The 17,439-nt window shown below is 53.4% G+C and overlaps 1 protein-coding gene across 4 annotated transcripts in view; it reads right to left on the reverse strand.

Annotated features, from left to right (window-relative positions):
- Positions 1-17,439, reverse strand: part of NEURL1 (neuralized E3 ubiquitin protein ligase 1) — a 62,307-nt gene that overhangs the window by 18,467 nt on the left and 26,401 nt on the right. Inside the window, exon 1 of one of the 4 annotated variants that reach the window (XM_019725056.2) lies at positions 9,269-9,505. The exons of the other annotated variants lie outside the window; for them this stretch is intronic. Coding sequence (XP_019580615.1) covers positions 9,269-9,302 — 34 coding nt within the window. The 5' untranslated portion in view covers positions 9,303-9,505. Of the gene's footprint in view, positions 1-9,268; positions 9,506-17,439 lie in introns of those variants that run through there. 4 annotated transcript variants of the gene reach the window in all.

The following is a 17,439-nucleotide window of genomic DNA, read 5'->3' on the forward strand; positions in this document are numbered from 1 at the left end:
AAAGACAGGGAGGGAGGAGAGAGGGAAGGAGGAAACCAGATTTCAGTCCAGGCTGTATTTGCATTGGTTTGCATCACTTTGCACTATTTCACATCACTTTGCATTTTTTGCTTCCTCCTTCAAAAAGGGCCCCAGAAACCACTTTCCACTATCCAGGGCCAACCAGACACCCTGTGTGTGAGCTTCTAGGCCTCTCTGGAGCAGCTTCCTACATGCCAGGCCCATGAGGTGGGAGGTAGGGGTGGCACAAGGAGCTCGCCGTGCTCTCACTAAGGAGACAAGACTGGAATCACCAAACAGTGCTCCAGGGCTTTGAAAACTGCAAAGCAGTGGGGAGACTCAGACAATCTAGGAAGGCTACCTGGAAGAGGCTGAGTGGCCCCTGGATAATGCAGAGCAGGGGAGGTCATTCCAAGGAAGGGAACAGTTGGGGTGAAGGGCAAAAGATGTAATGACTACAAGTGCCCTACCTGCAAGACGTACCCATTGGGCTCAGGCCAGCCTCAGACACAGCTTGACTCTTGGTTTCAAAAAATACCATTGGTAAAAGGTAACACTACACATTGTTTAGGGATGTATACATATGTAGAAATGAAAGCATAGAGGAAAAAAATACTCACTGAGTGAATAGATAACAAATTCTGGTACATCTACACAATGGAATACTACTCAGCAGTAAAAAAGGAATGAACTACTGATATGGGCAGCAATATGGATGAATTTCAAAATAATTATACTAAGTGAAATAAACCAGTTTTTAAAAAATGTGTACACAATCCATGAAGCAACTGCAGGGCCTGCATTCCTTTCAAAACCCTTCCTTTCCCATCACCCTGTCCCATTTGTATCAATTCTAGGAAACACACACTAAGTTATAGTGATAACAAGCAGATTGGTGGTTGCCTGGGGGGGGGGGTGGAGGGAGAGGGAGGGATTATCAAGGGCACAAGGGGACATTTAGGGTGATCGATGTGATGTGTTCACTATCTTGACTGTGGGGATGGTTTTGTGAGAGTATGCGTACGTCAAAACCCATCCAACAGCACACCTTAAACACATGTGGTTTAGTGTGTGTCAATTAAACCTCAATAAAGCAATTTTTCTAAACCTGCTGAGCCCAGCGGCTGATTAGAGCCTCTCCTATGGGGCTCCCCTCCCCAGCCTCGTTCAGAACCCAATCCATGGACCAATTGCACAGGGCCTCAGATTCCCTTAAAATGCTTCCTCTTCTTACCACCCATCCCAGTTGGGGTCCTGGGGCCCTGGGTAAAGGTACAGAAAACAATGGCTCTGGGCAAATATGGTGGTGATACCCAGGGGCTAGAGACCCAGGCCCCGGAAGAGCCATTCCCCAGGGCCTCCCTTGCCTGAGCACAGCTCTGCCAAGACTTCTTTCCTTACATCCAAAAGGGCTCCCTCCCTGCACTTTGTCATACACTATAAGCCCTTAAGGTCCCCATTCTATGGATGAGTGAGTAGCAATCCAGACTGGTTAACCAAGTTGTCTGAGGTCACACAACAATTAAGTGGCAGAAGTTGGACTTGAACCCTGGCTTCCAATGCCATGTCCAGGGTCTTTTACCCTCCTCAGCATCTACTACTGGAGCTCATTTCCCTCTGAGTCCAAGATGGCAGGAGTAGTGGGGAAAGGCTTCACGGAGGAGGTGCTGGTCAGTCCTGGGGTGGGGAGCGGCCCCAACCCGGGGCCTCAGGATGTTGGGCTCAGTGGCCCGTGGTCCTGGGTGGAGCCCCAGTCTCGCCTCTGGCTCCCAGAAGAGCTCCCAAGGAGTTCCCCACCTAGTGACACGTTTACAAGCTTCTCAGGAGCTACAGTGGGGGACTCCCCCTCCACACAGACAAGGCTGCTGCTCACACAAAGGAAACTCCCCACTGCGGCCCATTCTTCCTGGGCATTTACGAGCTGCCAGACACGAGCCTGGCCAGCCCTCCAGGTCACCCTCAACCAGCTCCAGACCACATTCCTGCCTCTGGGTGGGGTCCTAGGGGAGATGCCTGGATACAATGTAGCCTCCAGAGTGACCTCCCCACTGCCCCCACCAAGCCCTGCTCCAGAACCATCTTGGCCGGGCCGGGGATACAGGGATACACAGGCTGGCTGAGCTGGGCTGCCAAGGAGAGACAGGGAGGGACCAATACTAATGACAATGACCAAACTCTATGTGGCTTAACTGGCAGTATCTTCAATTGCCCCAATGCCACTCTGACACAGGTCCTCAGAAGAGAAGCTACTCACCGAGGTCACCCAGCCAGAGTAAAGACCCTAGATGGGAACCCAGGCCTGCTGCCTCCACACCCAGCAGCTCTGTCACTAACTGTGAGACCTCTGGGAGCCTCATTTTTCTCATCTGTAAAATGGGGGTCACGGCAGACCTTCTTCATGGGATTCTTGTGAGGATTAAATGAGATGATGCATGTAAAACTAACCCAGTAAGTGGTTGTTATAATAATAATAGTTATTAATGATTACATTAATAATTAACAGTTAATTATTATATAACAGTAATAATAATTATTGTCGCTATTGACATCAGTCTGTGCTCTCCTACTTCCCCTACCCCATGTATCTTTTCTCTGCCCCATGTACACCTCTCCAAATCCCACCCATCTTTCAAGGACCAGCTGAATCCCCCTGCATCCAGGATCGCCTTGTTCTGAACCTGTGGACCAGTATACCAGTGCTGGCATGGCCATTTGCATCCCTTATGATGGAGGCTTGTCTCACTCTCTGGACAGTGGGAGGGGCAAAGAGCACAGCACTGGAGGCAAGTGGCCCTGGGTTCAAACCCTGGCCATGCCACAGATTTGCTGTGTGTCTCTGGGCAAGTCACTTCACCTCTCTGGACCTTGATATCTTTCTCTGTAAAACGGGGTCATCATAGCTGCCCTGCCCACCTCTCCAGATTGTTGTGAGGACCCAGTGAGTTCATAGATGCAAAAGAATTTTACAAACTTTAACCTCTGATCCCAACATAAAGTCTTATTTTTTCGTATAAAAGCAACCACCACCACCAGAGGAAATGATTGGCTCATTCCAGCCTAGTGGGAGCCCGAATACTTCTGTTTTATCTTATCCCGAATTCCCTAATTCCAGATTGTCAGGGTGTCCTGATTTGGACCAGTGTATATGCATTCACTGAACAGGGCTCTCTCTCTGATGGAAAGGCTCTGGAAGCCAGTTCGAAGGGTGGGGAGGAGGCCTGGATGAGAGAGAGGATTGTGAACTTCTCTGGGTTCCTTCAAGGGGCCCACCTCCCTCACCTGCCTCTTGCCTCTAGGCTTAGCCCACGCCCATTTCTCTGCTGGGAACTTTTCCTTCCTCCTTCCCACCTATATACTTGTCTTTGACTCAATCATCCTTTAGATCTTGATGTTAAGGCCCACTTTCTCCCAGAAGTCTCTCTGACCCCAGACCAGGTTACGGGACCCGCTGTGGACTTCACACACCCCTAACAGAACAGCCAGCACCCAAGCAACCTTTCTCACCTCTGACTCCCCCACAGGATTAAGCCCAAACGCCCTGAGGCACCCACTACATGCAATAGCTTCTGTATACCCAGAATGGCTCTGGTTTTGTGCTATCCTTGGGAGAGCTGAGAAAGCGTCACTCAGATCATTTGCTGTGTTCTACAGTGAAGCTTTCTGGCTAGGAAAGACTGCAGGGTTATTTGTGCATCTCCCTGATGGCCTGTGAGCCTCCTGAGGGCAGAGACCGTTGTCTATTTTATTGCCATTTCCCAAATGTCTAGCTCGAAGCACACAGCAGGTGCTCAGGAAGAGCTCCTGAATGAGTTGTCACTGTTCAAGTCTTCAATCCACTGATCTATTGGCAAGTGTCTGAGGGGCACACACTTTGTACCTTGCCCTCTCTGGTGTGCTGTGGAGAAATTAGAGAACGAAGGGACTAAAGGGACAGCTTCCTTCCCTGCCTAGCGCCAAGATCCCACACTACGTGCCTGACTACAGCCCTGCCTGCTCAGAAACCTTCAATAGCTCCCCACTTGCCTGTGGAAAACAGGAGAGAAGGAAGTCCGCGGGGTTGGTTTTTTCCTTGTGTATCAGACACCGCACCACATGCCTTTCATGTCCAACCTCGTCTCACCTTCCCAGTCCCTGAGAGGCAGGTATCTGTGGGGAGCAGCCTCTACAATGGCCCCAGGGAGCCCCTCACCCACTGCCTGGCAGTCATGTCCTTCTTGAAATCCCCTCTTCTTGTGTGTGGAGTGGACCTAGCAACTAGTTTCTAACAAATTGAATACAGCTTAAGTAATGGGTATCATTCCCAAAACTGGGTTATAAAAAGCCTGGGCCTCCATCTTGGTTGCTCTCTCTTGCCTCGCTCAGGTTGCTCCCTCTGGGGAAGTCGGCTGCCATGTTGTAAGGTAGCCTCAGGAGAAGCCCACATGGGGAGGTTCCGAAGACTGCCAATCACCATGTGAGTCAGCTTGGATACAGCCCCCCTCCCGGCAAGCCATCATTCAGATGAGACCACAGCCCCGGTTGACTGCAACCTCACCATAGACAGGGAGCTGGAGGCACCTACCTAACTGTTCAATACTCTTGACCCACAGAAGCTGTGAGATAATTAAATGTTTATTGTTTTAAGCCACTAACTTTTGGAGAATTTGTTATGCAGGGATATGTTATACAGCAATACAGTATCAATTAGCCCCATTTTATAGATAAGGAAACAGAGGCTCTGAGAGGTAATAACTTGCCTAGGCTCACACAGCTAGGAAGCGGTGGAGTTGACTCTGAACTCGTGTCTGTCTCATTGCACAGCTGTCCTCAGTGGGCCCGCTGTCCCGTCAGCACGCTCGATCCCCTCTCCCCTGCATGAAGCCTCCACTCCACCCCAGTCAGCTTCTCCACAACTTCTTCAGCCCCCCAGGCATACACCTGTGTCGTTTAGGAATAGGGGCCATTGTAGCACCTCATCATGCCCCCAGAGAGCCCGGCTATGCCCACAGCAGGTACTGCTGCTCCCTGGAAGACGGAACGAATCCATGATGACAAGGTGGGCGGGTGAAGGAGAGTGGCAGGGAGTGGGCAGGATCAGCAACCTCAGAGCCAAATTAATCTCCACACTGAGCCTCCTGCTCTCATTCCCTCTGGGACATCCCAGCAGCCAGATGTGCGTGCAGATGTGCCTCCCAATATCCTCACCGCTGGGAGGGAACCAGCCCTCCTCTTCCCATTCTCCCATCCCACCCCAAGATTCCAGAGGGGATTCCAGACAAGAGCTATTCTGGGGTCAGTTCCCTGTCCCTGTCTTCCCAGCGCCTCTCCAAGCCCGCAGGCCAAGCCTGAGAGAGTGAGGAGAGCATGTCTCAGTCCCATAAATCCACACACCACGCAGACATCACCCTTAGGTCCCCTTACACAAATCCATACTCGCTCGTGTGGACCTGCGTGCATACAGACACAGCTAGCGTGTGCGCCAAATGGCAGACACAAGCACCCAGGGAACATTCTGTCCTGGGGGGCCCTCAGGGCTGGAGAAGCAGAAGACACAATCTGGGTCCTCGGAGGCAGCCAGGCGCATGTGGTGGACACACTCCCAAGCACACCCAGGCCTGATGAAGCCTCCCTGGAAACCTTCACAAAAGCACATCCATTTACAGAGCTCTTACTATACACCCCTGTGCCCATTAGCTCACTTAATCCTTTCTACAACCCTTCAGGGGAAACCTTATCATCCCCAATTTAGGGAAGTGGACACTGAGACTCAGACAGATAAAGATCCTGACCCAAAGTCACATGGCCAGTAGAGTGGAACAGGATCCAAACTCTCATCAAAAAACACATGCCCACCCTCCCCGTCCCCCCCAACCTTGCCTGGTCTTGGGTCTCATGTCTTCTGAAGCATCCTTGATGGCTCCCCTCAGGCCACCTGCAGTTCCAATGGTGAGTGGTCCAGAAGCCCAGAGCGTGTACCTTACACTTGTCCCTCTTACTCACTGACGAAGCAGCTGCTCGTGCCCACTGTGTGCTAGGCCCTGGCTGGGTTAACAGAATACGAAGATGGGTCAACCTGATCCCTGCCCTCCCAGCGCCCACAGGAACGAGTTGGGTGTGGGATGTGTGTACACATGTGTTCACAGACACACCTGCCAGACTCACCTTGGCCTCAGCCTCCAGAGCTGCTGCTAGGAGACAGGAGGCTCACTGCTAATCCCAAGTCTCATAAATCCCTCTAATGCCCTCTCCCCTGCTGCCTCCTTGAGAATTAAGGAACCCAAGGAGGAGAAGTGGGGAGTCAACTGCAGAAGGGACTGAGTCACCAGCTATTTCCTTCTAGGCCACAGCAGCCCCCTCTGTATAGGACAGTGTGGGAACCAATCTCTCAGGTCCCTGCACCAGCATCTAGGGTCTGTTGGTTCAGACACCGACCTAGGGTGACATGTACGTCTGGGTGCATATGTGTGTGTCATTCACTCAACACCCCTCAGTAACAGGTCCCTCCCTCACCCTGGGGAGAATACGGACAGAAATAAAGGAGGAAGGGGAGGGGAGCAAAGGGGAAGGGAGGGTTCTCAGTATTGTGGCTGTCTCCCTCTCTGCTCTTCCTACCACCCGCATCCTGCCCTCAAGATCGGGAAGCAGCTCTGGAAATCTGGCTGATGAAAGAGATCAAGCATGTAACTGCCGAAACCATTTTCTAAATGGGAATTAATTTCTCCCATGGGACCCCTGCCAGGGCTGCTCTCAGAGGAGCCTGACTCCTCACCAGCAGCCCCACTATACACATGAAAACATCCCCCTCCCCTCCCGCCACACACACACAATTAGTGCAGAAACACTGACATCTACAGAAAAACAAGGACACGGCACAGGCACAGAGCCCCACAAATGTGGCTGCTCATTCATGGAAACACAGACATGACAACACTCAGTTCCTAAATAGTATATAGATAAACACATGTTACGTGGGTCTACACAGAGAGGCTTAAAACATAGACATGCAATCTGCAGACACCAGAAACACAGACAAGATATGTCCACGAACACACGACTAGATAACCCCTATACACACAAACAGTCTGGGGTCACCTTCCCCTCACCTCTCATTGTATGTAACCCAGTAATCCAAGATCTTCAGCTTGAAACAAACCAAAACCCAAAGGCTCACAGTGAACATACAATCAGAAACTGTAACTGTGTCCTTCCCAGTCAGGTTGTGAGCTGAAAGCACCCTAGGAAGGAGCAAACCCCTGCATCTCCCACTTCCCCCAACTCATCTTCCAGAAGTAAGCAAAACCAGAGCCACTGGGATGGTCAGTGCACAGCTATGGATACCACGGACATGGGTAAGGACAGGCCTGCAGGGGTTCTGCTAAGGGGCTGTGTGGGTACAGGCAAACACTCCCTCTCTACAACCCCCAGCTGCCATCTCCTACTCATGTTGAAGGCAGGCTGAGGCAGGTGATGTAACCTAAGAAAGGTGGTCCTGGCAAGGGCGTGGAGGTCAAGACAGATGGGGCATTGGATGAGCACTCACCGATGGCCACCCAGGCTGGATGCCCAATGCCTAGACTTCTCAGTGCACCCCAAGCTATCCTCCTGTCCCAAGGGGAGAGGAAAGGAACACAGCCCTGGCCTCAGAATGCCTTTCCAAACCCTGTAGGTTTTCTCCATGGTAAGTCCTTACTCACATTGTCTCACGTAAGCCTCCTCGTACTCCTGTGATGAGGGTACTATTACTGGCCCATTGACAGGTGAGAAAACAAGGCTCAGGGAGACATTTCTACAACACACGTCTATCTACTCAAGAGCATGAGCTCTTGATGGCTATATGCCGTCTCAGGTGCTCGCGAGTCGTCTCAAGGTCCTCGCTTCCTCGGAAGCCTGTGCTCTAAGGTAGCTGGATGACAGTGTGCTGCGTCCTGAGCCTGTTGGGAGAGCCTCTCTGTCCTTTCCAGGCCCAAGTCTGACTCCAGTGGAAAATGCCAGTCAGCTTCAGACCTTCTGCCAACAGGCCCCGCTGGGGCCAATGAGCCCTGAGAGGAGCCCCCGCCCCACCGACAGGCAGGGCCAGGCCCAGGTCACCCCAGTCCGAGTCTCAGGCCAAGGCCAAGGCCACTGGCTGGCTCCAGATTATGTGTCTTCCAAGGCCTTCCATCTGTCACTTAGCCCTCTAGGCCCAGGACAAAATTCATTTCCTTTTAAGAGAGCCAATGATTTGCTTTTCCCATGTCTCCTTCCCTGAGTTTTTCTTTTTTAATTAGAAAGTGCTCTCTCAAAGTCCAGCACCTAGAAAGGGGAAGCCACCTGGTCACCATCCTTGGCCATGGCGCCCCACTTCTCCTTCCTTCCTCACTCCTGCCACCACCCTCCTTCCTTCCTAGGCCTCTCCACGTTCCTCAGTGCCCACTGGACTCAGCAGATGGAGGCTGTCCCATCCCCTAATGTCCTGTCCAACGATAGAGGAGGGCATCGAGGGGAATGTGGCAGGGACTCCCCAAGATCAGCTCATGCTGCTCTGGCACCAGTTTTACAGGAACCCTAGCTCCCAGATCCCTGAGGAGGCTTCCCCTCCTGGTCTGGTGCCACATCGGCCATGTTACTCCCTAGACCACAGCACTCGAGCCAAGTAGAAAAGGGGACAGGAATTGGGGCGAGCAGGAGCCCTGTGAAGCCAACCAGAATTCCTCCCTTCCAACCCTTCACCTGCTTGCCCATTGTTCTGTCTGATCATGGACATGAACCCCAGAGGTCAGAAGTTCATTCACCTCCCCAGCAGAGCATTTGAGAACTGAGATCAGGCAATGTGGAGGCTGTCACTTGCATATCTGTGTGCAAAGGCATGCACGAACACTTGTGCACACACGTGTGTGCCCCACACATCTCTCACAGCTCCATCATGGAACTCAGCGCTGACCTCCGTGGCCCACATCCTAGGGTTCACAAACAGGTCCCCAAGCTGTCCCAGTCCTGGGAAAGGGGGGTATGGAGCCCCAGAACCTCACATGCCACTTGGGGGCTGGTCAGCACCCTGGGTACTGCTGGGTGCTGAGGATAAGGAGACTGTGGGGAGACAGCTGCCTGACTTCCCACCAGCTGCCAGGGAAAGCCCCTTCTTCCTGCTCTTCCCAGCCCTCCTTGCTTGCCCCACCCCAGTGCCTGCAGCCCAGAGGAGCCCCTCAAGGAGTGAAGAGGCAGGGGGATGACCATGCCCTCAGCCCCAGCCTCCCAAGGTGGTCCCCAGGCTAGGGGTGGGTGGACCCCCAGGCATCAGCGGGGGCCTTACCGTGGAGGGTGGTCCTGGTGATCTGTCCCCCCATCACGGGCAGCAGGCAGCACGGCCACCTCCGTTTGGCTAGCTGGCCTCGTCACCAAGCCACCCTGGCTGCCAGCTCCCCTCCTCCTGCCCCCCCTCCCCCGCGGTCAGCAATCGGCATGGCAGCGATGAGCCTGCCCCTCCCTCGCCCCTACACGCTCCCTCCCGCACACCACAAGGCTGCCTGCGAGGCTGGCCACACAGGCACGCACACCCCTGTGGCCCCCTGCTCACCGCTGCCTCCCAGCTCCCACCCACTCCTGGAGCTTCCCCCACCTCCGCACTGGTACAGGCAATGGGAGCTGTCATGTTTATTTACATAAGGAGGAGGAGACTGGAGGCTTCCTGAAATAGCCCAGCTCCAGAAAACGCTGGAGATGCCCCAGCCTAAGCAGGCAGACACACACACACAGACACACAGACACACACACACACACACACACACACACACACACGTGCAAACACGTGTACACACATATGTGCACACACACATGCATGCATACATGTACATTCCCCATCACACACACGTGAACAACCTCACCATTCGCCCAGACCTTCAGTCAGTCACACGTCATTATGTACCCACTACGTGCAGACATCAGGCGACGCAACAAGGATATTGCGGTGAGCGTAACAGACACTGGCCCTGCTCTCGAGGGACGTACAGTCTGGCTAGTGGAGCTTAGTAACAAAGAGCTGACACTGCTTCTGTCTTCTTCCAGGCTCTGTTGTAAGTGCTTAAGAGTATTAACTCCTCTGGTCCTCAGGGGCTGAATGATGGGGTCAGTACTGACGTTATCATCAATAGGTACCATTATCATTGTTATCTTACAGATGAAAGCACTGAGATAAAGAGGTTACCTACCTCCATGGTGGCAGCGCTAGGATGCAAACCCAGGCAGCCTGGCACCAGAATCCACACTATTACCCCCACACCAAGCTGTCCCTTTGATCATAAACATACACAAACACACACCAATATAAACAGACCACACTACCCATCTACACCATGTCACATGTATGTACACGGACACAGGCTCATAAGCACTGGCAAGCATTCACCACTGTGCACACTTCGCCACCTACTGCCCACCAGACACGTGCACGATACATATACACCTCGCAATGTACACACTCAACACATGCACCTTCCCACAGACTCATGCAGTCTCTGGAGAGATCTTGAGGTGCAGAACCTGGCACCCCACACTCGGAGGAGAGGGAAAGGTGTCGGCAAAGAGAGCAGAGGGCAGTGGGAAGGCAGGCCCCTCTCACGCTAGGCAAGCATGCTGGGAGCCCAAGGCATCACCAAAAGAGCGGCCACCACACACTGAGCGCTTGCGGTGCACCAGGCACTGTGTACACTGGTTGACACTCCAAGCGGCAGGGATGGCTGTTATACCCATTTTACAGAAAAGAAAATGGGAGCTCTGAGAGGCTCAGGAACTCGTCTAAGGTTACCCAGCAGGTCAGAGGCAGAGACAGGACTCAAGCCTGGGTCTGGGGACAATCTCACAGTCCATCACCCACCACAGCTCTCTGTGGGACAGGCCTCTCCCAGGAAAACAGGACAACTCCCCCCTCCCAGGCCCAGGCCTGTCCCCAGCCCACCCCCGCCCCTGCCCCATGGTCAGGGATCTGGGTTCCCAGGGAAAGCTCTGAGTGGGGAGGGAAGGCCAGTGAGTGAGGGGTGGGGACTGGGGAAGGAGCTGTGGGAAAGGCGGGGGCTGCCCCTATCAGATGGAACTCAGAGGGCTGGGCACTGAGAGGGGCTGGGCTGGGCCCTGAGCCTTCAGCTCAGGACCCTGCTGCTGCCATCCCTGCATGAGTCTGGGGCAGGAGAGGGGAGGGGGAATACTGGAGGGGCACTCAGGCCTGACCTGGGGACATCAGTCAGAGAGCTGGGCAGGCCCTGGGTGGGAGTGCCCAAAGCCCAGCGTGCTAATCCACCTCCCAGTCTGGAGGCACGCCCGACACTTCTCCCTGGGAGAAGCTGGGCCATGCAATCCCACATAAGGCTGCCCCTTTCTACAGGCAGATGCTCGCTCATGGCTGTGTACAGCCACGTGTACATGTACACACACACACCCCCTGTTCCTCTGGGAGAGTGAGTCTGTGTCACAGTCTGACTGAGAGTAGATAAGCCAAACTCCTTTTGTGGGGTAAATAATCCTAATAACGGCAAACACAAGTCTTGACTGTGCCAAAAAGTTCTAAGCACCTTGCACATGTTAACTTGTTCAAGCCTCACGACAACCCTAAGGGATAGGTTGCATTTTTATGCCCAGTTTACAGATGAGGAAACTGAGGCTAAAAGAGGCTGCTCTGGAGGCTGTTCCTGCAGCAGAGTCAACCTCCCTCATCCTACCCGCCTTTTAACGCATCTGGCTGGGCCCTTCACCACCAGCCCCGCCTGTGGCCAGCCTGGTCTTCCCACCTCTTCTGGGAAGCCTCTCTAGGGCCCTGAGTGCAGAGTAAGTCCGCCTTCTTGGAGCTTGTCTCTCCTCTGAGCCCGAGCTATACCTCTCCCAACCCTTTGTCAAACTCTGCCCAACACAGTGACAGCCATCGCCCAGCTGTGGCCTTATTTGTTTGCTCTGGCTTCTCTTGAGTACATGTTGACAATTCAACTTGACCAACATTTTTTGAGCACATACTATGTGCCAGACACTAAGCTACACACTGGGGCTGCAATGGTGACCAACAATAAACAGACCTTGGCTCTTGTGGACTTATAGTCCAGAGGGAAACAGACATTTATCAAGCAGTCTCACTAAGGAACATGTCATCACAATCCTAGGAAAGTGTTCTGAAAGAAAGGAGCGAGGTTCTGGGGGGCTCGGGGCAGGCTTTCCTGAAAAGCAGTGGTGAAGGAGAAGCAGGCCTGTCCATGTGTTGTGCAGGCAGGCTGGGGAGAGAATGTTCCACAGAGTGAGCACAACACGTGCCAAGGCCTTGTGACTGAAGTGAGCCCCACACAGCCAAAAAGCAAGATGGTATGGCTGCAGTGGGGACAGCAGAAGGATCCTGGGGAAACTTGCTGGTGGCAAGCCAAGGTGGGCTGGGGACACAGCAGGAGGGCCTCGAAGAGTTGGGTGAAGACCCAGGCCTTTTTTCTGAGGGCAATAGGGAACCCCTGACAGGTTTCAGCAGGAAGGCAATAAGACCAGACTTGCATTTCTAAAAGGTCTCTCTGCCATCTGCTGTGGAAAAGACTTGGGAGGAGGCAAGAGGAACCAGGAGAGAAAACAGCGGCATCCAGGGCGCCGGGCCTATACTGGACTTGCCCGCATTCCCCTCGGGCCTAACGTGGAGCCTGCATAGAGCAGGTGCTCAGGAAATATCTCACAGATGGAACCAACCAATAGCATGTCATTTTCTGGAAACAGGACTCAGAGGAGTACCTAAGCGGGGATGGGGGCAGGGTGAGGGCGCAGCACGGGGAGTCCTTCAGGTAGGCGGCACCCTCTCTCTGGCCACTGCAGCAGACAATTGGGAGGCAATGTGGGCAGCCCCTGGGCCTTCACACCACCACTATCTGCAGGGGTTTTCCAGCAGACTTCCTTGGGTCCTATTTCCAGCAAGCCACTTCCCCAATTTAAATAGGAAATGGCAACATCCTCTGTCTGAGGGTATATTCTCTACCTCCTCCCCAGAGCAGTGGCCAGGCCTCCACGGAGGATGTGACAGCCAGCACTGCACCCCTTCTCTGTTTGATCTGCTGAGGCAGCACATAAAACCTCATTTGGCCAAAGAATTTTTTTACTAAAAGGAGTGAGAGCACTACTGACCTACATCGTTCATTCATTCGTTAAGCACTCACTGAGAGCCAACTCTGGACCCACAGGTGAGCAAGACCCAACGTCTGCCCTTCAGAAGCCAAGCAGGAGCCATGCTGGGATCAAGGGATGAGTCTCCTTTGGCTCTGGTTGAATTATTTCAGTGTTACGTTCTATAGAAAAGGATAAGGATGAAAAGATATGAAACGGGATGTGAAAGGGGAATGGAGAATCTGTAAGCAAGTCTGTGTAAAAAGTTGTTAAATGCAACTATTTATTGAACACTTACTGTGTGCCTGGCACTGTGCTAAGTATTTCACACACACAATCTCACCTAATCCCAAAACATCCCTGCAGGGTTACAATCATTCCCATCCTGCAGGCTATAAAACTGGGTGGGGCTCAGAGAGGTTACACGGAAGGCAAGACAAGCCAGAGTTCAATCCCAGACCTGCCTGCCATCAAAACTCACACTGTAGACAGGAAAGGTCAAACGGCAGGGGACTTCCTGCTTAGGGAAGAGACAGCAAGGGGATAAATACACCTTTTTTTAAGGAATCAGAAGGGTTCTGTGTAAAGGCAGAACCTAGGAGTTTTCCAGAAAACAAAGGGTGACAGCCCAGGGATGGAGCTTTAATGAAAGCAGGGGAGACTGTGGACTGGCATACTACTGGACCTTCTGCCCACTAATGGGTGACCCATCCTAGAAATCTTGCAGAAAGTAGACCTGTCTGTGACCTGGGCGGGAATGTTATACCTCAAAGCCCACAGGCAGAAAGCAGGACTGGGTGTGCCCTTGGAAAGCACTTGGTCTGACAGAAACCCTGCCAGCCTTCAGAAAAAGAAAAAGGAAAAAAGAAAAAAGACAACTCCCTCCCTGGCTAGCTCCCCAGCTGCAGCTGCTCTCTGACTCCAGCCAGGGCACCTCTGCCCCCTTGGCTCTCTGAACTCATTCAGTCCCCAAGATCCTCCCGTCACCAGGGTTCTCTTCTTCCTGCCATCTCCCATCTCCTGACACTTTCCCTCTTGGGCACCATCTTGGTCTCTGTGGTCAACTTTCTTCTCACCAAGTCCTTTCTCATCCACGTCCCCCAAGGCCCAGCACCGCAGCCTCAGGCCGAGCCTACCCTCAGATCTTAAAGTCTAGGGCAGACCCAGCAACTGCAGAACAGAACATAAAATAAATTCACTGGACAATAGAAACCATTGGAATCAGAGACTCCAAAATTTTTGAAGGAAGGAGATCTTGAGATCTGGACCCAAGAGAGCATTGGGTCCAGCCACGGCCTTCAGGCAGGCCAAGAAGTAACGTGCCCATTTAACAGGCGTAGCAAAGGAGGCCTAGTACATTGTGGACTTCCCTATGGTCACACAGTACGATAAGGGCTTGAACACTCAGGTTTAACATCTTCTGGTGCTTACTTAGCATGACATATGGGTCAGGGCATTGCAAGGCATGGCAGACAAGAGCGGACAAGGAGAAGGGATCACTTCTCTTTACGAGGTGGGCAGAGGGGACTGGTATCTGAAGTAGTCCATAAAGAGAGGGCAGGGAGGGGAGGGCCGTGCTGGGGAGGAGCTGGGAAAAGCTCCTGGTTGTTGTCATATCTTTTTCATCAAGAACAAGGGCTAATTTGATTGAGCTGATGAGTCACCTGGCATATGGGGCTTAAGGCCAAGCTGCCAGGGCCATCCTCCCTGCCCTATTAGACTGGGCCTGGTGCTGGAGAATGGGGAACAGGGAGCCCCACCCCCAAGGCTTCCTCTCATGCCCGGAACCAGGATGAGACTGGAGGCTGTTGCCTGGAGTCTGGAAGAGAGAGACATGTGCATAGAGATGAGGAGAAAGACACACAGAGACAGAGCATGCGCTGCGTGCTGCAAGGAAACTGGAGCCAGGGAGCCCATAGGGTGTCCTCTGGGGCTGGGACAGGTGCCCCAGCAGTGACAGCTGCCAGCCGCCCAGGATGATGGGAACACAACAGGTGCAGAGGCGGGGGCGGAGACCGAAAGGGAATCTGAGAAAACAGCTTGGAGTTGGGCACCCCTCCCAGGCCATGGGCCCAGTGCCAAGCAGCCGTTTCTCAGACCCTCCAAGACACAAACACACCTACGCCTGCTCCCCAGGTCTGGGCCTCAGGACCATCCTGGCCAGCCTGGACTACACAGGAGTCACGTCCACGCCAGGCAGAAAGGACAGAACAAGGAAGAAACCAGGTTTTGATTCCCAGGACAGAGTGTGCCAGACGGATCCCCACCCACAGAGCCCCCAGCTGGCAGCAAACATTTGCCTGCGATAAGATCTATGTCACCAGGAAGGAAGGGTGGGGGGATGTGCCCACCCCACCCTCGTGGAGACTGGCAGCTCTGTTCTTGAAGTAAGATAGGCAAGCCTACGGACACATGACTGGGTAAGCTACCGAGCTTCTCTGAGGTCCAGTAAAAGGAATAGCAACAATTGCTGTCAACGCTATTCAGAGGCCCAGAGAACTCAAGAATCAAGGTAGGACCTAGAGCAGCTAAGATCCCTACCCGACCTCAGGGAGGAGTGACTTAGGATCCAGGATATGAGCACACTAAGGATACTTGGAAATGTTCCACTGAGGAGAAAGGGAGGCAGGGAGGACCAGCTGTAAGAGACAGGGACCACCTTCATCTTCGTGCAGCACCCTTTGCTTAGCACCACTCACGGTTCCAGGCTTTACATGTATTATTGCACGCATGCCTTATATGCAAATGCCATTCCAGAGTGCTGGGTAACAGTGGATTCTTCTAAGTAAGCAAATTAAACATAGCCCCTTGTCACCTGGTTAGCGTTCTGTTTTTGTTTGGGGATAGAATGAATTTTCAACTTGAAGCCATCCCTTGTCTCAATGGTCACAAGTCACAAAGGACCTAAATTATCACCTTGCTGAGGAGGGTGAGGAAGGGCAGACAAGAGACATTTATTGGAGGAGGAGGCAGAGAGATGTGGAGACCCAAGGGGGTCAGGGGACAGGACACATGTGCTTGAGCAAGACACGAGCCTTGTCCATCAGAGACACATAAACACACACTGGACTGATCCCGCTGGGCCTGCCCGGATTATGAGAAAAGCTGGCAGCTGAGAGCAGGAGGTTAAATCTCTCCTCTGCAGGCAGAGACCACCCTCCCCAACCCCATCCACCTGCCTCCACACCACCCTCCCTCCCTCCTCTCTCTCTCTCTCTCTCTCTCTCTCTCTCTCTCTCTCTCTCACACACACACACACACACACACCCCTTCAGGCCTAGTGGCTCAGCCAGAATTCCTGGTGTTCAACCCTTCTGGTGTCCCCCCAGCCAGCTGAAACTACCCCCAAATTACCCCCTTCAGCCAACTCTCCTGCCTGTAGGGAGTGGCCTTCCTCAGGCTCTCCTGCTTCCTTCCCCATCCCTCCACCCCAGGTCAGACTTACTGAGGGATGGCAGAGCCCAGAGCCACCTGACTTGGTTCCCACCTCTGCTCCCTGGTCCTGCCTCCTGCTCCCTGCTGGGGGCCTCTCACTCCAACACTCAGACTCAGACACTGGGCATTCGTGGGCACCCTGGAGCCATGCTGGCTGGAGAGTCAAGGGTAGGACCCGCAGGCACAGAGGCACCTGTGAGTACTGGGGTCCATTCAAGACCTCTCAGCAGAGGCTAGCGTCTTTCCTCACCACTTAGCTGATGCACAAACTCTGTCCCTGCCCCTACACTTCCAGCCCTAGGCCCAGACTGAGACACTGACCCCAACCCCAATCTTACATCTTGTCATCAGGAAGCCCCACAAACAGGGTCTCTGGGGACCACGAGCATGTGGCTGGCTCAGTGCTGGCCACGCCCACCCCACCTCCCCGTAGCTAGAGCTCAGGTGTGGGCTCTTGGGACTGTGGGTCCCCTGCCCAAAGGACAGCTCAAGGAGGGCAGCCACCACAGGGTGACAGAAAATCCATTTTCCTCCCTGCAGCTGTCCCATCTCCCAGTTTGCTCCATCTCCCAATTTGCATGCTCATCCACTGTTGCCATCTTCCTTTCCTCTCTCTCTAATAACGAAACTCAGGCTCGTCCCCCACGACGCCACACCCTTCAGGATTACTGTCTCCTTTCTTTCCTCCCTCCAGCTGCTGGAGCCCAGGGCCAGGCAAGCCACCAGAGACCCCAGGAATGCACAGGGTGAACTCTCCAGTCCAGAGGACAAAGCCTTCCCTGGGAGTCAGGACTCCTGGGTTCCAGGCAGGTCCTGTAGCCCATGGTCAAACTCAACCAAGGCGTGGGCAGATCTGTGGGAGCCTGTGTGAGTTTGGGAAGACTCAGGGAGAGCAGCCCTTTTTAATGTCTGATAGGTCCCCTCATCCTGGGAGGG

The sequence above is a fragment of the Rhinolophus sinicus genome, linkage group LG07 (genome assembly GCF_036562045.2).
Source record: "Rhinolophus sinicus isolate RSC01 linkage group LG07, ASM3656204v1, whole genome shotgun sequence".
NCBI classification, from domain to species: Eukaryota; Metazoa; Chordata; class Mammalia; order Chiroptera; family Rhinolophidae; genus Rhinolophus; species Rhinolophus sinicus.